This window comes from Aulostomus chinensis, chromosome 4, assembly GCF_037954235.1.
Source record: "Aulostomus chinensis isolate RoL2024-O1b breed Wild chromosome 4, RoL_Achi_v1.0, whole genome shotgun sequence".
NCBI classification, from domain to species: domain Eukaryota; kingdom Metazoa; phylum Chordata; class Actinopteri; order Syngnathiformes; family Aulostomidae; genus Aulostomus; species Aulostomus chinensis.
The window spans coordinates 13,945,402-13,966,480 of NC_141323.1; the positions used below are offsets into that span (position 1 = coordinate 13,945,402).

Genomic DNA, 21,079 nt, shown 5'->3' on the forward strand with positions numbered 1-21,079 from the left:
TTGTGAGGACAGCCGATAAAGTTTGATCGTATTAAAATAGTCTGGGGTGGCTCCGTGGGGCATGACACATTACTGTACTCTGCAGCGAAAAACTGAGTTAAAATGCTAAAACTGGGGAGAGTGTGTGCATGTTTGTGTGTCTGCTGCATCGCCTTCCTTCACCTGGCGCTGCTGAGAAATCCGTTACACAGTGTGGATTAGCCGCAAGCCTGACTGCTATCCCAGTTTGCCGGAACTGAAGGATTAGTGATGTGTTTTGGGGGCAATTATGTGGATTTCCTCCTTCAGATCAACTGGAGAGCAGTGAGGGAGAGAAAACACGGCCTCACGGTGAAAAGTAGGCTGCCAACAAAAAGCTATAGAGGCCTGATTTAATGTTTAGGTGGGAAAGTAAAAAGAGAACTGGCAACTGAGATATTGCTGAAGCTTGGCAACAGGTAGCAATGAGCTCCTTTTTTCTATTCCGGCTGAAATAAGTTCATTTAAATAATTTAAAATCATGAAATGCCTTTTGGTCAGTTGAATTTTTTGATGCTCCCAGTGCGATTTAGTTGTATAAGTGGCATTTAAACCCAAGTGTATTATATAAGAAAATATAACGAATCATAGAAATTAACAAAGCAGTCCATTAGGCATCTCAGTGCAGCCTTCACCCCTGCTCCTCAGAGGCTTAGCCCTCCTTCTCCGCTCCGTTTCTCCCCCTGACATTTTGAATGCAAATGAAGCACTTTGCCTTTCTTCCTCTGAGACAGGTGACTTCAGCCGGAGACTTCCTAATACCAGTTTCTGATGTAACCATTTGGCAGCAGCTCCAACTCCAGCTCTCTGAATTTTCACGACTTCATTTCGATATGTCAGAAATGACTTTATTAGGCTGGAGTACGGCCAACAGCTATCATGTACAGTCTTGCGCCCCTCCCGCCTCTTGGCCTGTTAATCTATTAATCGTTATGCTTTTGTATTTTCTTGGTTCTACGTCTCAGGGAGGTGGTTCTAAAGCTGCTCCAGTTTGAGGCGTCCACGAACGTTGCGGATAGCAAAGGTTGCTTCCCCCTACACCTGGCGGCTTGGCGGGGAGACGTGGACATTGTCCGCATCCTCATACACCACGGACCCTCACACTGCCGTGTCAACCAACAGGTAAACACCAAAATCCTTATCAGCCACTGAAAGACCTTCATTTTCAACTCCCCCTTATTGTTATTTCTGGATTTGATTAGACCTGCACACTCAGTCCACTAGACATGCACAAGGCCACAGTCTCGAACAGGAAATACTTCAGAATGTAAATATTCACTTTCAAGGAGTTTGATGCTGATTGTGACCCATTTTGATGGAAATGCATTGAGAAATTCCTCGATTCCACTCAGTCACACAAAAGCTTTTCCTAGTTTTTTCCTAGTAGCATTCAATCTAAATACGAACCCTGTTGCTGGTCTCTCTCTCCTGCTCACTTTGGCTGACTGTAACTGTCATAACCATATCCTTGGTTCATAATCACATCTAGGTGTATTATAATGTGTAGACCGATAAACGCCAGCAAAATGCACTGATGACCTTTCCTCCTGTCACCGGGGGATGCCAGCGTGGCTGGAACAAACATTTTTCTCAAGCCATGCACCTAAAGTAAAGATGCTCTGTTGAGTTTCTCAGGGCACCAGCGCTGCCACAGGTCGTCCTGTTTTGTCTCCCGTCCAGCAGAGCCGATCCTTTACAGTTTCCGGGGTTCTCTTTCTGACAGCAGGGTGAGTTTCAGCACTGGGAGCATTCAGCGTGCCACTGCTGTCACTCCTCATCAGCAAAAATGACCTTCCCCTCGGTCTGTGTCCGCTCGCAGCATATTGATGATACCACAGCTTGCTGATTGTCTACATTTCTAAGACAAGCATTTATAGTCACACAGGAAGTCATGTTTAATATGTTGTTGATGAGCTAGAATGTTTTGCACTTCCATTCTTGATGGCAGTGTAATAATGGACCCTTCTGTTCACTGGAGCGTTTTTCACCCTGCCTAATAAGCACATTAGCCAAATCATTTTCCTCTGAGAGTTGTTAGAGCCTAATTGTTTGTTGTGATAAATGGCGTCCGTTAACCTTTAAATGAAGATGTTTGTCAGCAAGGTACTTCTCTTTTTTCCCCCCTTTTTTTTTACCCCTTCAGTGGTTTGTGGGGCAGGGAGCGTGGACAGAGTGGAAGATGCTGAGCAAGAGGATAGATGCTGCTTCGGAGCTTTGACTGGAAAAACAATGGGTTTAAGTGGACAAAACTGTGCAAGGAACATGCTTGAAATTGTACTAATTTGAAGTAGAAGTGGAATGTAGAAACTGATATTTTCTGTCTGTACTCACATGCTAACAGCATGTGAAACTCACCCTTTAATTATGTTAAATCGTCAAACCAGACGTGCACCTGGGAGAGCACATACTTTGGTTAAGACCCAGAGTCCTCTAATTTAATCAAGCCATATATAATGCTGCCCATAACTCACCGTGAGCCAAAGCTTTAGTTGCCATATCGGCTACAAATGTAGCAACAAAGGTATGTAGAAGACCCCTGGTGGATTCAGAAATAATTCACCTGCAAGACAAAAAGGAAATGTGTTAAAACGCAGAGGAAACTGCATAGTAAAACTGAATTGTTAAACCCCGTTGACAAAGGGAACTGATAAAAATCCTTCCAGGCTGAAGTCGACTTTAAATTTGAAATCCTTCCATCCTGGCTCTTTCTCTCTGTTTCATAAGAGTGAACGACCTGGCTGATGTGAACCAGCGGGGAGGGTTCAGCCACAGGTTGCCATTGTGATGGTTTCTGCTCAGTGATTTAGCTGAGAAACGCCTCTTGAACTCTGGCTTACAACCCAAAGATCATACCTGCTGCAGCCTCAACTTTTATATCTTTTGTGTCCTGAAAGACAGAGGAGACTGCTGAAAGCACGGATATGATTTTTTTTTTTTTTGTGGTGTCCAAAGTGCAGGAAATATGAAGCGAAAATGTTCCCCTTCAGTTTGATTTAACACCTTGTTTCTACATTTGTATGGTGTCCATTCATCCACTGTTGAAACCTCCATGAGCTTTGATGTGTTTGTGAAGGCCCTGTCCTCCATTTACTTTGGTATATCATCCTCAAGGGCATTGAGAAAATGTAACTTTTGCCTCAAATTTTAGACAGACATGGTTGATGCAACCAAAAACAAGCCTACAAGTGATCTTGAACAGACTTTTGCTATTTCTTTAGTTTACTCATGCTGATGTTTCAGCTGACTAGCTGGGGAAAAAGAGACAGAATTAGCCTCCCACCCAGAGCTAACCTGGGCGTCCTTGTTGGGGGCATAGTCTATGTTATTTGAAATCACAGACTGGTAGATGCCTTGAGTTTATTAAGAAAATTAACTATTGTCGTGCATTTTGACGAAGCTCACAGACAAAAAATGGTGGCGAACAGACGACAAGTGAATTGAAAAACTATTGCAATTGCTGTAGTGTTCCTATGAGATTATGGTCAAAAATCAATAAGCCTCTTATCCAAAATTGGTCCCGTAACCTGGGCTAATATGTCATTCAAAATTATAGACATCAGACGTAGGTATGAGGAATATTGACGCAATGAGCCTGATGCTGGGATCTAGATTCAGTGACACCATTGCAGCCAGCAACACATCGAGCATGGCTCTTCCTCAACACTGTTTATTTTTTCCCTGCTCAAGCACGGATTTACTAAGCAGAGCATTTTGATTTGTATTGCACCAAAATTGTGCTGAACGTCTCTATAAATACTGAATACTGCTTTTATATAGTCAGTGCAGTTATGCATTGCCTTGTTAGAGGGTACAGTTGTTCTCAGGTTGCGCTCGTAAATCAGAGAACAAGATTTATATCGTGTTTGTGTGTTTTTTACGATACCTTGTCTCCATATTTTCCCCGTCGTCTGTCTTCCCTGCAAGAGCCTGCATATGTTAGTCAGAGTGATATACGGAGTCCCACACAAGCACACACCCATCATAGAGATGCACAACAGCACACCACTGTCTCCACAACACCCCATTTTCAATGATATTAGTCTACCAACGCACACCATTAGCCATGTCACTGGTCGAGCGTGTGTTTGTTCATCTGTGTATCTGTGTGTGCAGCTTAGTTTTATCGGAGGACTCCAGAGGGGCTTCATATCTGCTCTTTTGTTGCGGTAGGTCGCAAGGCAAAGACATTTGTGCTCACCTTTGTGCTCAAGGTGACAAAGAGTGACACGAGAATGAAGGAGTCCGCTGTAATGAAAGGAAAAGGTCCAGAGAGCTTAAAGAAAAGGTAAATGACTGATGGGAAAAGAGGTAACACAAAGTGTGTAGGTGGGCTGCTTTCCTGCTGGAGCCACCACATGATTATTGGAGGTTAGTGGATGTTATTAGTTGGCGGTAAACCAGTTCCAGCCCACTGTTTACTGCCTAATTGGTCCCAGTAGTTCCCATTCACAGCTGTTTTTGTTTATTATGTGAGTGTGAGTGCGTATCAGAGAGGTGGAGGCTGTCTGACTGGAGAAGATGATTATACATGCTGTGTTTACATGTTTATGTGTGAGTGACAGTTATGGATAGTGAAGGATAGCTTGTTTGCTCAAGGCGTGCACAACGCTGGCAGGGGCAAACGCATATTTGCACTGGACTGAAGCCCCACTCTCTCTCTCCTCTGATCTCTCTCTCTCTCTCTCAGCTGATCTAGCTCTCTCTCTCTCTCTCGCTCTCTCTTTCTCTCTCTCGCACTCCGTTTGCCCCGCGAGCTGATAACTTACTCAGAGGTTAATAATCAGAAATTTTCCTGCGATGAATTTCATATTCATTTTCTGTAGACTGCTCCTGTTTTCATGTTTCCAGTGTATTCACAAGTCCATTGAGACGTATTAAATTTGTGTGCCAGTTTCAGCATGTACCGGCTAACAGCTCAGCTAATTTCGATGAAAGCCTCCTTCTGTTTTAGCAGACAGCTGGTGACACATCATCTCATCTTCTTAAAGAATCCTAATGTCCCACTGTGCCTGTTAACTATGTTGATCAGAATTAAGCGGAAATGATGATGGATGTGGGAGGGACTGAACCTTTCCCAAGATAGAACCCACCACGGGAACAACGTCACTGACAGGCTTTAATAGTGGCTCTGCCTGTACCAGAACCTCTGACCCCAGAAGGAGACGGGTCCCTCACTGAGGAGATGACTAAGATGTATTTCTGCTTGTGCACTTCACATTTTCTTTCCTTTTGTCATCATGGTGTGACATCACCAAAGTTTACTTGATGGTGAAAGAAGTGACTGATAAACATCGGATAAGTTGTGAAAAGTTCCAACAACCTCCATTGAATGACTCATCACACTATCACATTTTGATCAGTTTGATCTGATAACATTTGGAGCGTATGATGGAGTGCGCTGTTCAATTATTAATCCAGACTTGTTAGCGGAGAGCTAACCGGAAGTAGCCGGTTTGGCCGGCTAAGTGTATGACGTATATCCTCAATGGTGCGAGGCCAGTTGTGCGCATTCAGTGGCTAATGTACAATAAATAAGAATCAATACCAACCAAAAGGCCTAACCTCACACATGAACATGCAGAAACACAGCACTCTGACTTCCATTTCCCAGGGAGTGGTCACTGCTGAGATAAATGAGAAATAGCTGCAGTCGACATGCCAACTACAGAAATGTGAGAATTGCATGTAATCATACAGCGTATGATTTTGTTTACGTGGCTGTCAGTCAGAGACGCAGAAACAAACAAATCATACGGCAGAATTCAGGCAAATTACAGCTGACATTTTAACCCCCCCCTTGCATTTCAGATATAACTGGGGTTAAGAAGATGCAGCGAAGTAGTTGAATCAGCCATTAAGTGCTGCTTGCAGCCCTAAACACGATGGTCACAACAAACATTCCAGTGAACGCAATTCAAGCAAGTTTTGTTTATTTTTACATTGTAGTGACGTGAGTGAAAGCCAGCGGCTTCCCATAAGGGAGAAGACGCTTCAATTAGAGTTTGCACAATAACAAGAGAGTAATGTCAAGGATACAAAATTATAGATAGCAGAGGGAGGCATACATATCCACGTCTTTACAGCCCTCCTAAACTATGCTATCATGAGTTCCAGTAATTTATGGTTTGTAGTATTGTAGAATTTATATAAATATACATTCAGGAAATGCGTTTCTAAAAATAGATCTCAGAATAGCTACTTGTCGCACTGTAATGTTCCCAACGTCCTGTGGCCCAACGCTCACACACATCAAATTTGGAGGTGCGAGGCAAGACCAGGTCTGAATTTAGAGGTACACTCTCTCTGTAACCTCAGAAGTACAATTCTGGTCTTCAAGAGGCCACAAGTGCATCTACTGACTAACAGAGAGAGAAGTCAAGGTTCCAAAACTGTCCTTCAAAAGGGAGGGTGGCATTCATACCCACTGATACTCAAAAACACACTGAAACCTCTGTTTTGTAGTTTGCAGAGCTGTTTACTCAAACCAGCCTCACTTATTGTTCACCACAATGTCAGATTGCATACTCTTGCAGACCACAGTTGCAAAGATTATTGCCTCCCCGATAAGGTTTTTGGTGGCGTTTGTCTGTCTGTTTGTTTGTAAGCAGGATTACGCAAAAACACAAGGCCAAATTTGTTTGTGCGTCCCATGTCGTGTGTGTTTGCGTGGGAACCAGCAAACAACGCTGCTTGTCCGGTATTAGACGACTGGATGAGTAGAGCCGAGGGTTCTTCCGTGTCTCACTGGTTTTATTATTTAAGGGTTATTCAACATCTGTGTGGTCGACTGGCGAGGTCAAGTATGTGCTCTTGTGTGCAGATATATCTCAGGAATGTTTTCCACCAAAAAGAAGGACAAAGAGTTCCACCATTCTCCCCCTTGTCCTTATTCTCCCTCACCCTCTTGTCCTCCCCATCTCCCCTTTTGTTCTCCCAAAGACGACAACATGATCAGCAGGTTCAAGAGAGGCTTAATAGGAGAGATTAGAATGATGGTGCATGTTTGAACACATGAATGTATGAAATACCTCCCATGGGCCTTTGTCCAGGTGCACTGAGGCCTTCTTGCTTACAGGCTGTGTGAAATAAGGCAAAGTGAAAAGGTTAAGAGGTCACTCGCCTGCTGTGCATTTCCACGAATGTCTTCCTGTGTTTTCTGCGCGCGCGTGTGTTCATCTTACAGTTTTTTCGGTCCAAGCATACCGAACGTGAAAATGAAACCACATGTTTCCTGATGGTCAACATGTGAACATGGGCTCTCTGGGAACACATGCTACTATGAGAAACCACCCTGGGAAAGTCCTCGTTCCACCGCCGTGCCCACACCGCTGCCAAAACACGGCCTGTCACACTGAGCCTTAGGATGTTTTCTCATGAGTAATGTGTTTTAGAAAAAAAAGGTTATGTCATGTTTTCCCCGGCCTGACACTGTGGCGGCAGTTGTTTTCCCCAAATAAAAGTTCAGTAAAAGAAAATAGATTCATCTCACCATGAATCAAAACAAACTACAACCCAGAGCAATTAGCACAGGCGGGAGCAGATTGTGTGTGAATGTGTTAATTCAAGTGTTGCATGGAGCTGCTATAAAGCAGAACAGAGTCGGTCCAGTTTTATGCTCCTTTCCAGCTTTGTATTTTTACTCTGGGACTCCATGAGATTACCGCAGATGCTTATTTATCTTGCACAGGCTTTTTTATACAACTTCTTAGATTATCCTGGACATTACAGCGACCCTCCGGAAGCCTTCCAAGGGGAAGCTTCCCTATGCCAGTGAGGCGCAGTGTGCCTGGAGTGCATGATCATAACAGAGAATCAGTGACCAGCTGATGTCACACTATTCACGGAAATCTGAAAGCTGATCTTATGAGGCACTTTTTCCTTATAATTCTGAACTTTGTCTGTGTTTCTTAGAGTAATGAAAACTTTTCTGCCCATTAAATTGGCATGAAATGGGAATTTGCCTTTGGCACTTGGGCAAAGAAATGTACAAGGAAAAAAATAAAAAGTTTAATGGGTTGGTTTTAAGCTAACTTCTGGCGCCTAATTTACTCTACAATGAGATTCCTCTTTAGTTTGTCAGCCCTGCATGGGGGGTTCAGGTTTGGAATCCCTACTGGGTTGGGCTACGTTTTACATGGACCCTTAAATTCCAATAATCAGAAAAAAATAGTCCAGTTATAAGAAAACCTTTCATGGAAACACCTCTGTTGGAATAGATGGATCCCACTTTCAGGAGGTTTTAAACTGAGGGTTTTATAAACCTTTTGTGATCAGTCCGAGTCAAATATGAGTCATGTAAAGAGGTCAGATGTGTTGTGTTCAAGTGCACTTCAGCGGTTGGCATCTTGTGCCCGATGAGACCCCGTCCTTCACACCGACTCTGAGCATCATTTCCAGTATTTTCATTCTGATAGAGGACTAAAAGGTGCCTATAATATAAAACCTTTCTTCATACGTTAGTGTAAATTTGGTGCCCTTTGTGAACGTTTCCTGCTTGTGTAACATTCCTGGCTTTTCAAAGATGTTACAGTCAACGATAAAAGATTAAATTGCTTTAAGCGCATAGAAATTTGATTTGTCAAAAAATGCTATTCTTGAATGGAATTTTTGAGGTAATTACATTCCAGAAAAAAGCTCAAACAGCCCCGCACATACAGACTGAATTTATAGACAAGCGACATGTGAATACTGAAAAGATTGTTGGCAATGTATAGATACAGAGCAAGAGCTGCAGGTGTTAGGGACGTCTCTGTGCAGTAGAGATACATGTTCTACAACTCTATGTTTTTCCATATTAACGCTTAAATGTGAAAATGTGCTACTTGCCATCACTTCAAATAACTAAAATCACCAAAAGTAGGATATTTCAAATGGTCACACCTCTGAAATATGTGCTACACTTTTCACCATCGTCTTTCACTGCCACTCGGTAGTTGCAAATTTATCAGGTAATGAAAATTTGAAGGATAAAATTGCATCACCGATCGAAACCTCAAAAATGGCACCAGGTTGGTATGGTGACATGACGCAACCATAAAATAACGAGTAAAGTACATTTATTACAATTCAGTACAGACTCCGAAAGTAAAGTTGGAGACGAAGACATCGAAACCTGATTTTCTGTATTTTAGAATTCAGATTCAGATTCTTTACCCTTTTCTTTGGTACATCATTATCATTTTCTTAAAGGTGTTAATCGCGCTACTTTGAAGCGTGCAGTTTCCTCACCTTTTAGGCTTAAGTTACCAATCAAACTTGAAAAGAGCAGATAAAATCGAAATGTGCTAATCTGTTTTTTTTATTTTTGGGTGTTGGTGTTCCATAGGCCACATCACATGCAGCGCACATGTGAACAGAGTGACACATCCTTTTAAATACAAAAAAAAACAAGGGGCGAGAAAGAAAACATTTCACCTTGTGTGTCTCATCTTTTCCTTCTCAATTTATTTACCCAGAGCTCCCCAGGCACTAGCTTGAGCTGCTTGGGATTATGAGATGCTGTAACGTAGCCCGAGCTCATCCTGGGTATCAGCCCATCAGCACTAACACGCCGTATGTTCAAACAAATACCCCTGTGCTTCAGCCGCGCTCGGTTTCATTTCAGTCCTGCCTCGCTGATAAGGTTTGCTTATTTGCATGGATGCAGCTGTTTGTTTGGTTCAGAGCAGATAGATGGTAGTGATGGTGTTTATCATGGGAAGTGTGTATGTGTGTGAGCCCTGGTATATGAACTGTAATACTACCAGCATAAAAGTGCACTTTGTGTTTGCCCTTTAATTTAAGAGACATAATAGAGTAGACAGTGGCTAGTATGGTGAGAAAATTGCCACATTTAGCCATTAACAGAACCATTGAGCTCGATAGATGCGGCACCTTCATGGCCGATACCACAGCCTTGAGTACCTGCCGATACCAAGCTTTTTCCACATGAGCGGTTAAAGACACGTTTGCATAGCTTTACTTAACATCAACTGCCATCTCATTTGAATCAAAGAAGGAAACACATGCCACCTGAGTTACGCAGCACTTGTTTGCTCCTTTCTCTGCAACCTTGGACTCTTCTCTCTTCACAACGTGTCATGGCATGTTGGTTAACGTTTACCTGAGCATTTCAGTGGGAATTTCGGCTAACTGATCTGATCAGATTATATTTCCAATATCCGATCCGGGGGGAGTAGGAAGGAATTGATTGGCCAATGATTTGGGCCTGATACTGATATCAATTATTGGATCTGAAACACAAGTAGATCCTGTAATTGAAGCAGCCTCTATTAAAGGTACAATATGAAACACTGAATGAACCAAAATGAAAAATTTGGTTGAAATCTCACTTTGCTATTTTCTGACATAATAAAACTACATCTTTTGTCATTTCCATGTGCCAGCATAGCTAAATTCTAGAATATTCAGGAAGCCTTTCTACTAGTGCCGCGTTCTACTTGTATAATTAGCAGCTCAAAACGGATTGTGGGGTATTTCATGTTTGCCAAAAACTAAAGTCAGGGAACCCTACGCTGACCTTAGCATGCTAGCATCTAGCATCTAGTTTAGATGTCCTGCAGTGGTTAACCATACCACACGCTGCAATTTTCCTATGGCAACAACTCCGCCGTGATGCATCATCCCAAAATTTGCTTATACGTGCGTTCGCAGGATCAGCTAACGTCCCTCCCATCTCCAAAACCTTCAACATCTTTGTACTTGTTGTTTTGGAGACCCCTGGCAGTAGAAACGGAATGCTGTGTGTCACTGAAAGAAAAGTCCAGACAATCTATTGTTAAGTCCGTAATGTGGTGATGCTGGGAGCCCAATCAGCTGCAATACACAGAGTCCCAGATGATATCAGGAAGCAGCCTGGTCTGAGAGCATGGACCAAGGACTTTTCTCTCCCATCCCTCTCCTCCCGTCACTGGGTGCCTCTGTTCATCTCTCTGTCACTCCGGTTCTGCCGGGGAATTGGCTTTCCCCTATCTTAAGCTGTACGCGTGGGGTGCAGAGGATTGGACTGACAAAGCTTTATTGTCTGTTTAAGGCTGCGGTGACAGAGCAGGTCAACAGCAGGCGTAGCTGCAAAATTCATTCCAGTTCTTATCATATCCGCTTTGAGATTTATCTGTCTCCCTGTGTATGTATGTGTGTGTGTGTGTGTGTGTGTGTGTGTGTGTGTGTGTGTGTGTGTGTGTGTGTGTGTGATTGGTTCACTTCATTTCCTCTGCATTTAATCTGAAAACGTATTATCGGCCTGTTGACGAAGGTATCATCTGTGATACAATGTAAACAACCGACTGTTGACAAAACAGTGGCACCAGAGCAGCCACTCATCAGCTGTTCCTGGAGCTTTGGTTGGAATCGCACAATCTTCCTGAGCAGATGGAGTTGCCCACTTGTCATGACAATATCGATGTTCTCATTTCAACTCCATTTCTCTTTTTATTTCTGCTGATTTAAAGGCTGCAAGTTCTTTTCTTTCTTTTTTTTTACCTCGGAAAGTGTTGAAAAGGCAGTACAATCACGAGTGGTTCTGAAGCTTTCGATAGCGTCACAGCCTTAAAGAAGAAATGTAAAACACAGGAGTGAAAAAATTTGATGTGAGAAAGATCCCACGAGTCCCTGAGATGAAATAAGAAAATAATGACTTCTGCAACACATAAAGGAGAGCTGAGAAAGTTGATAGATGGAAATATTGCCACAAAATTCAGACTTCCCAAATCAGTAACTAGTAAGCAAAAAAACCCCAAAACAAATCTCTCCGTGCTTCTTCAGGTAGAAACAAATGTTTAAAGTCACACTACTATAATCGTCATTCCTGTGTGATTGTGGCATTAAATGTAGTTTTGATGTGTGGTTTAGAGGCAAAATCCCAATCTTAAGATACGCACATATATATAATTTATTGAAATATAGTATATGATCATTGTAGAGCTCATATGGACCAGCCTTAATTCAAACAAATCCCATCTGGGGAGGAGGATGAGCTGCATGAATAAATAATGTCTGTTTTCAATAATTACACAACATTATACGACCCATTATTACACAAAATGACTCCACTCTTCCGATAAAAAGACTTTTCACAATCACTTCAATACTGTATATTGGTTCTTCCATTCAATATATATAAATAAATGACAGAAATATCAATACGGTCTCAGTGTTCGTGTCAACTGCAATCATTATTTTCCACCCTGGTTTATCACATAATATACCAGTAATTCTTACTGTCCAAAATAGTTATTCATTCAGCCGTCAATGCATAATCAATTAATTACCTATTCTTGACCTTGTGTACTTGATTATGGATGATCGTGCTGCTGTTCATCACACTTGGATGAAAACAGTATATACAGTAAATCTGATGTGATTTTGTGATTTCTGACTTTAATGAGTCTCTGGTGGAAAATGGTAGATTATCCACACAGTCATGAACAGAGCAGGGCTTATTAAACATAATAGAACCGAGGATAACGCTGGTAAAGTGTGATGAATGTGAATTACAGTGTGCACGAGTGTGTGTGATCATTGTGCTTCCACTAGTGTGGAGCTGCGATCAGACCTGGGAGCTCCCACTCACCCATGAATGGAGGCGTGTGCAGTCCAGGGGAGAACGGAGCCATCTCATTGGCCGAGGCTATCAGGCATGTTGTGGTTAGATCACGTGTGTGTGTCTTGATATAGGGGCTCCTTCTCTCTGTTATTCTTACATACAGTATCTCTTCATCTACTTGCTGTTCCGAGGTTAAATGAAAGTACAAGGTGTGTGTGTGTGTGTGTTGGGGGGGGCTCAGAGATGAAGGAGGGTGTAAAAGGAGGCAGTGGAGTGTGGTCATGGCGTGAATGCCGTGGAATTAACGAGGAAATAAATCAGTCACTAATCCTTAACCTTTATTGTTTGATAAATAAAAAGTGGGGAGATTAATGTCTCTCATTTGTTGCAGTTACATTTTGCGGGGCAGGATCCCACTCATTGTTTTCCCAAGTAATCTTCTACCCCTCATTCCCGTCCCCTCCTGCTGTCTTTCTCGTTAAAGTTTCATCACCTTGGGTTAAATTTCAGCCTCGGTCTTGGACAAACACCAGGAACAACACAACTGCAGACACTCTCCTTTCAACTTTCTTTTCTTTTTGTTGATAATAACCACAATGCATCAGGAGAGTGTGCACACTAGTACTGCACGTCTTCTATATGTTTGCCATGCAATCTGTTCTCAACCGTATATGAATACATTAAGATAAGGCTGTCTCCTCCTGCCCCCTGTGTCCCTTTCTTGCCGGTCTTCCAATCATTCCAGATCTGTTCCAACCCAGTGTAATAGACCCCCAGGGACCACCAACATTGGTTTAGCCCTGCCAGGAATCCCTGGAGAATCAGGCTCTTGAACATGAGGAACTACCCAAGTTCAAAAAAGCTTTAAAACTCTTCCCTCTCAGACATTTTGGGCCATACACAAGCAGCCTGAATTCACTGACAGATGTGAATTACTGTACCATTTTTCACATAATTTGGAATTATGTGCTACGATGGTCCAATCATCCTCATTTCTTGGTGTGATTTTATTCAAATTTGTTCTCTAAGTTTCCTCTGTATGAATACCTCCCCATACTACACATACACAAGTGTTTAGTATAGTCCCCCTTCAAGTGTACAACACACTGTAATTTGAATACTTTTGACATGCAGAAATCTGATGTCAGATTTGCGGAGCATGAAATCTTCAGTCAGAAATAGTGATTGCATCAAGCCTCTCTTTTTTTATCAAAAAAATACCACTTTTAAAAATATTTTGAAATCTTGAGCTCTTAATGTGCGGTAAGGGACAAAATGTTAAAACCCAGAGGTAGGCAGAGACAGAAATACACAAAAGATGTCTCTAAAACAAGCACAAGATCTTCATGAATAGGAAGGGTGCTTACAGCTAGCAAGGCCAATGCTAAACAATGCAGATTTTCTGTGTGTGCATCAAAACCAATATCATTTTTTCCAATTTTTATGAAACATGTCCTTGTAGTTTTTGTTTAATCCAGCTGTCAGACGATCATATAGTTGGTAAAAGCATCAAATCTGTGCTCTCAACCCACCCAGTCGAGGCAGATGGCCGCCCAGCCTGAGTCTGGTTTTACACGAGGTGGAAAGGAAGCCTTACATCGCTGCTACCACCAAGCCCTTGGCTCACAGGATGATTTCTGAGTGTCTATACATCCAAAAAGACCTGCTCTATACTGTATGTTCCCTGAGTTGCTATTGTGAATTTGTCTTTGACGTATGACTAGATGGCACATGCGTCACGTGATTCATTAATTTGTGAGTTGAGTAGATTTGGTGGCTAAAAGATGTTTTAAAGATGTAAATATTAAATATATGGTGGAGTGGGGTTGGAGCTGACGAGCTCAATCATTGAGCATGCTGGTTCAAAAATGCCTGGAGGCTTAAAGGAAAACATTTTGGTTTTGGTCGTCACTTCTGTTACACTGAAAGGAAGCAAGAGATTTCCCCTGACAGCTCTCACAAACCTGACACACTTTTGTTCAGATTTATAAATTTATATACTGACCCGAGACGTGCGTCTGTGCAGCAGAAATGTCTGCGGAGAATGTAGTCTTACAATTTGAATTTCGCCCTGTGTTCACATAAACAGCCTTTTCCTCCTCCTAATTCTTCTTTTTGTATCACCAATCCTTTCCCTCACCTCTGAATCACTGCGCTCTTATTTTCTATTACCGTTAATCTCTCCTTCTCATTTCTCATTTGCCTTCTTTCAATCCTTTTCCACCTGTCCTCTAATCCTTCATATTACCCTCTTCACCGCTTCCCTCCATCCTTCCTCTTCTCACTTCATGTCTCTTGTCACTCCCATGATTGCTACATCAATGGCGTCCTCTTCTCATATCCCCCTTTGTCTCTTTCTCTCTTCATCTTCAACAGAACCATGAGAGGGAAACGGCGCTACACTGCGCAGCTCAGTATGGACACTCGGAGGTAGTATCAGTGCTGCTTCAGGAGCTGACAGATCCCACCATGAGAAACAGCCGGCAGGAGACGCCGCTGGACCTGGCAGCGCTATATGGTCGACTGCAGGTCAGTGAAAGTACCACGCTATACAGGTGTTATGTGCAAAGAAACTGTGTTCTGAAGGTACTGTAGATATTTTACACTTTAGAGGATACTTGAACTGGGATTTCCAAGCTCCTGACTGCCAACAGCAGAAGGATCCCTTTTGCTGTTTTCAGTCAGGAGTACATTCTTGCGCTAATACATGTATTTTCCAACTGTAGTGGGTCGTAGGCAGCCACTGGTTTCTGGTGACCCATCATATACATTTTAGCAGGAACTGAAAGATTCTCTACAACTTCAGCAGTTTGACGGCAGGGGAGTTATCCTGGTAGATCTGGCATTTGGTGGAGTAGATTTCCATTAAGAGGGAGGAGGCTCTTTATAAGGAGCTTTCTGGCTGGAGGAACACTCACGAACTGTGGGAGGAACTAACTCTTTTGTGTCCACACTGCAGGAATTGGGAATGATAATAAGTATTATCACCATGTTAGGGGAGCCTTTGTTTGCTGCAGGGTAGGAGAGGAATCCCCAGTGACTTAAGCATATATTAATGGTATTTTGTGTATATGAATTTCCTCAGCTTTACACTCAACACTCACTTGTTGTGTCATATGCAGAAATTAGACATTCAAAAACAATCTGAATATAATTTCTGACTGAATACAACCATCATCAACAATTGTGTAATATCACTAGCCTACCCTTCCAACTGAACCTATACTCGGACAGGTAAGTGAAACTCCTCCCTGCTTCACCCCCCGTAGGGCTCCCTAATCATCAGGATCAGCCTTGTTCACTCTGTCGAACCAAACACAACTTAATGCTCTTTGCCTGAATTAAAGGGCAGCTACGGATTCAGCAGTTGCAGCTAGTGAACACAAATTCAGTGGTGGGCATTAACCTGCCCTAGCTGAAATGCTTCTTTAGGCCAGACAAACAGCAGTCTGAATCGAAGAGATCTGGCTGAGTGCTACCTCTAAATTTCAGATAAGGTTTTTTGCAGTGTATTTTTTGGAGGTTCAGCACCAAAGAAAGAGTTCTGGCAATGCACATCTCACTCCTAAAAATGCAGAAAATTACACCGGTATACAAACTGCTGGCTGACATCACCTCATTATTCCTGGTTGTGCGAATGTGTAGCTTTCGGTCACCACCACAGGGTAGCTCCCCTCTTGAAAAAGAAGAGTTATTTGATCCGTCAGATTTACTGAAAGCAGCAATACAAACACCTTCTGCTGCTCGCTATGAGGGAGGTAAAATTTGATTTGCAGTGTAAACTTTGCTACGACCAGATTTGTTGTAAAAGTTGAACCCATTTTTGGGTGGTACAAAAGGGAAGTGCTACCCATAAAAGTGTACTTGCCTTTTTCACCAGCAAGAAAGTGGAAGCGGATGTGAGAAGTCGGTGAGGAATCATGTATATGTTGCTGCCATATCAACTTTGAAAAAGAATTTTTCAAGGGGTGCGTCTGACCTTCAGCACGGCCAACAAGTCCTCAAATAACCCAAATAATTATATGGTATAACTGCATTTCCCTGTCAGATATTCTGGCTTGTGTGTTTTATGATTGTCAACAGTTGTTTAGCTTTTATGATCTGGGCACGTTTCAAATAAGTAGATTTTGTTTCGATATTAGAATCTAACACCCTGCAAAGTCCAGTCCTTTCTCACTAGATATTGACATCATCGGATTTATAACCATGCTCTGGTCCTAATTACTGCGGCTGCTAGGAGGCATCTGTCACCCAAAACATCAATAAAAGTTGTTTTCTGTGCTTTTATTTATGACAATTTACGACATTGACAATCCGTCAGGACAGCAGCAGGAGTTAGAAGGGAAAAGGGCTGCAGTGCACATGAGTCATCTTTACAGAAGTGGGGGTAACTCTTTAAATATCCACCAAAACCCCTCCCTGTGTACTCCGTGTACTCCACAGGCCGATACATAGAACAGATTTGTAGGCTCCACCCTTAAGTCAAAAATTTGACAAAAGGTACGCACTAAGAGGTGAATGCTCCAAACGCCTGCTGATGTTCACATGTAATCACACATTCTCTCTCTCTGCCGAGGTAGTGAGTAACTGCAGTCGAGCCATGCTGGTTTGTCTGAGTGTGGATGAATAATTTATGAAAGCAGCACGGTATTCCTCTCTCCCCTTCTCTGCATTATAATGAATGGAAATCCCTGTGGTGGAAGCTCCTGCTGCATGGAGATGTAACTGACACGGGGCAAAAGTTTAGTGGATACAAACTACGGCAACGAATGATGAAACCTCCTGCTGCTTCGACATATGATTGACAGGACCTTTTTATAGAATTTGCACTTGAAAACTGTTAATTAAATGTTGATCCAGATCCATGACCAGTTGAGAAAAAAAATGCAGATTTTCCATCTTCGTGTGCCTTTGATACTACAGTCTTACTGGAAGCCTGTGCACGCTGCTTTTGCAGGGGGAGGAAAATCCAAAGCTATCAAGGATTAGTGATAGTTGCTAAGTTATCATTGTGGTTTTAAGTATGTGTTTCAGTAAAGTCAATCATGCACCCTAATTTATAAAATCCAAAAATGTAGAAAGATTTAACACTTTTTTGTCCAGTATGCTGGTTTTGCCATTCATTTCATATAAAGACCTTGCAGGGCATTATCCAACATTTACTACGGTAACTTGCAGGAAAGCTAACGTTATGCTAGCAATAGCCAAGTTTAATACTGTGCAGAGTTGACAAATAGTTTATACAAGTTGAAAGAGTATTTGACAAATAAGATTTTTACAATTCATAGTCAGGAGACTCATTGGTTGCGGGGCTTCTTGGTGCCAAGAAGCCCCCTACTTTCAATTTTTATGTTTCCAATTCTACTTCTCTATTTTGCAGTGCACAAAAAAAATTAAGAAATGACCTTGTTTTTTCCTTTAAATGAGCTTTTTGGTCACTGACGGGTTTCTCCTACTTCTGCACAGGTGGTGTGCATGTTGGTGAGCGCTCACCCTAATCTCATGACCAGTCACACTCGCCGACACACTCCGCTTCACCTGGCTGCGCGCAACGGACACCTCAGCACTGTCCAGACGTTGCTTGAGGCGGGCATGGATGTCAACTGTGTGGTAAGAAAAATGAGTTGTTTTTGCCCTCTGTTAGCATCTGAGGACCCAACAGAATCCTGGCTATTATTGTAGCCTGCAAAGAACTAAAATAATTGAAAAGTTAAGTTCTAGTTTAGGCCAAAATGCCAATCTTAAACCCAAATTTATATTGATAAGACAAACAAGACTATTGGCTTCCAATTGGCATTATTCTACAGGAGGTCCTGTTCAGACAGGGTCAGCTCACAGGTGTTCTTAAACATAAAAGCTTTACACATCAAAATTGATTATTTAACGTGTTAAATGCATATGGTCAGGAGCTGCTAGTTCCTGTAAAGAACCAGGGGAGAGAACTGAAGGAAGAAAGAGTCTTTGTCTGAGTAAATCTTTTAAAATCTCACCGTCTCCGCCTGCTTTCATCTCTACTGTAAGTGAATATTTTAGAGGCAGCTGTCTGGTGTTAAATGAAAGAGAATGCACGAGTTCCACTTGGTTTTGCGTATATAATTCACCACAGGTGTAAATGTTTGGCAGGTTCTTCTTTTGAAAGTGTATATCGGCCTCTATTGTGTGCGCTCGTGTGTGTATTATGTGGCGCATGGTGTGATGGTGGGGAGGGATGAATAATTGACAGGGAGAAAAGTGTTGGAGAGCGGGAGGACGAAGAGGAGGAAGAGGACAGCGTGTTCCTTAGAGGTCCTGAAAGTTCAGTCTGCCTCTTCATACACGCTACTTCTTCGGTCATGGACACACACTTTGTTACCAAACAGTAATTTTTAAGAGGTTGCTTTTCACTCAATTAAATTCTGTCTAATCACTTCACCACAGTCGTGCGTGGCTTCTTTTTTTTTAATGTTTTCTTGTCAAAACCAGATTTTATTGCTTTATACACTGTATTCTGTCTTTCATATATTATCAAGCTAAACTGCTTAAAAAAGATTACGTATTGAGCAATGCTAGAAAAAATTTGGGGATTTTAAAAAACATTTTACAACTTATTTTTGCCGATAGCAGATATTTGCTGGTGGTGATATTATCATAGTATAAAAATAACTTTATGTACATACTGAATAAGCTGCTTTCTTGGCTCTGCACCCTTGGCTAATCCCTGTGTGAAGTAGGGCTCGATGTCAGATTGTCAGACTTGAAAGGTCTCATAAAATTGTGGGACACAGCCGTCCTAATTACGACCTGTCAGGGTCGGTAGTTCTGATGGCGTGTGCTGTTTCCCAGACCACAGCCATGCTAGCAGCCCGCTGATGCTACACTTGCTCACACATGTGCTTTGTGTTAAATGCTAATTGAAGTCATTGTACAACCTACATTTTCAAAACACAATAGCCTGGCAGGATACTTGATGGCTAATATTTATTGAGAGGCGATCGCCACTTGCTAAGTATACCCTGCTAGGCAACATTTTCAGTTTAATATGTAATGATCATAACTGAATGTCAAATCTTTGCTCTCCGTTGTGCATGAGCCTCAAGTATGCTGCCAGATAGTTTCATTTTGTGCGTGTGTATTTGAACTCTATTATTAGTTGTATTTCACGTCACAGATCACAGCCCTGGAAGTGGCAAGTTTGTGAAACTGAGGGCCGAAGTGTGTATCACAGCTGAGATGAGAGTTTTGCATCCCTGTTGATTGTGATTCATCGTCTGAAATTTGTATTTTAGTCACAAATAGGAACCCTGGGTGCAGTGTCTTCAGCGGGGCTTCATTCATTGCTATGAAAGTTGACACATGCAGTCTAAAGAGAGTATTTCTTGTTTGGAGGATGAGAAAAGAACGCCAGTGAAGATTTTTATTCATGGAAAAGAGGTCGCTGCTCCTCTCCCATCTGGCTTCAGGTTCTACCTAAATTCATTCCTCTAATCGACTGAAGATAGTTTGTGGTAGACGGATGCTTCACCAGCTGAGTACTTCGAGGAAGTGCCTGCCTTTTCTGCAAAGGAGTTCCAGTGAAACTTTTTGCAGTGTCAGGTTAACTTCCCATATCCCTCATCTAGCGAATGAGTCTAAAAATATTGAATCCGGTGGCTTTTCTAGAATTTCTAAATGTTATCAGATCGAAGGAATCATGTTCTATAATTTAAATGAGAGATATTTAAGAAATTATAACTCTCAAATAACATATTCACGATTTTACAACTGCTCCCATTCATAAAATATGAGAAAAAGTTTTTCTGGGACAGTAGGCATATTTTTAATTCCATGTTTTAAAGAATATATTATGTATAATTGGTTTCAATACCAGCACTATTCCTCTGGACCATGAATGTCTGCACAAAAATTGCAAGTTTTTGGACAGACGTTGCCAGTGACATCCTGTCACTTTGAATATTTGTTTTCCACAGACAGAGACTGGAATTATCCCGAGCTATCCAGAGCCATGCTTGCGGCTGAAAACCACATAATGGTCAAGCTGATTGTTTCAACAGTTGCCATCAACATTCATCATAAGGTTTGATCATTCTGAGTTTAACCCAGCGCTAAAGACTGTCCTGAAAACAAGGAGCTATCAATAAAACCCAGGCTACACGGAAAGTTTTAAATTCCATTTATTGGATGTGATCAACTTTGACTGTTGGTTCACTTCTAGTGTTGCCAGAATATAATCTGACTCGATGTTCATTTGACTCAGTAATGATAACATTTGGCGTAACAGATGCTTCCTTCTCACTCGCTTGACTGTGTCGCCGCAGTTAATATTCAGTATGTGAAGCATGAAAATGTGTCTGCAGACTGCAAAGAAATCAAATCTTTTAGTTGCGTGGTCACATTGTACCATTGCCCTCCAGAACATAGTTAAATCTGACAACGTACCACAACGGTAGTTTGGATTGGTTTTAATATCAGATCTCAGGTCAGACATTTAGTTGTGATGGTCAAGGATAGGGGAGTTTATTATGTCAGTTATGTGTGTGT

At 42.0% G+C, this 21,079-nt stretch overlaps 1 protein-coding gene across 4 annotated transcripts in view; it reads left to right on the plus strand.

Moving 5' to 3' along the window:
* Nucleotides 1–21,079, plus strand: part of anks1b (ankyrin repeat and sterile alpha motif domain containing 1B) — a 216,610-nt gene that overhangs the window by 54,563 nt on the left and 140,968 nt on the right. For all 4 annotated transcript variants that reach the window (XM_086201956.1, XM_086201951.1, XM_086201952.1 and 1 more), the window contains exons 4-6: nt 984–1,140; nt 14,939–15,091; nt 18,029–18,172. In XM_086201956.1, the coding sequence (XP_086058082.1) occupies nt 984–1,140; nt 14,939–15,091; nt 18,029–18,172 (454 nt within the window). The remainder of the gene's footprint in view (nt 1–983; nt 1,141–14,938; nt 15,092–18,028; nt 18,173–21,079) is intronic.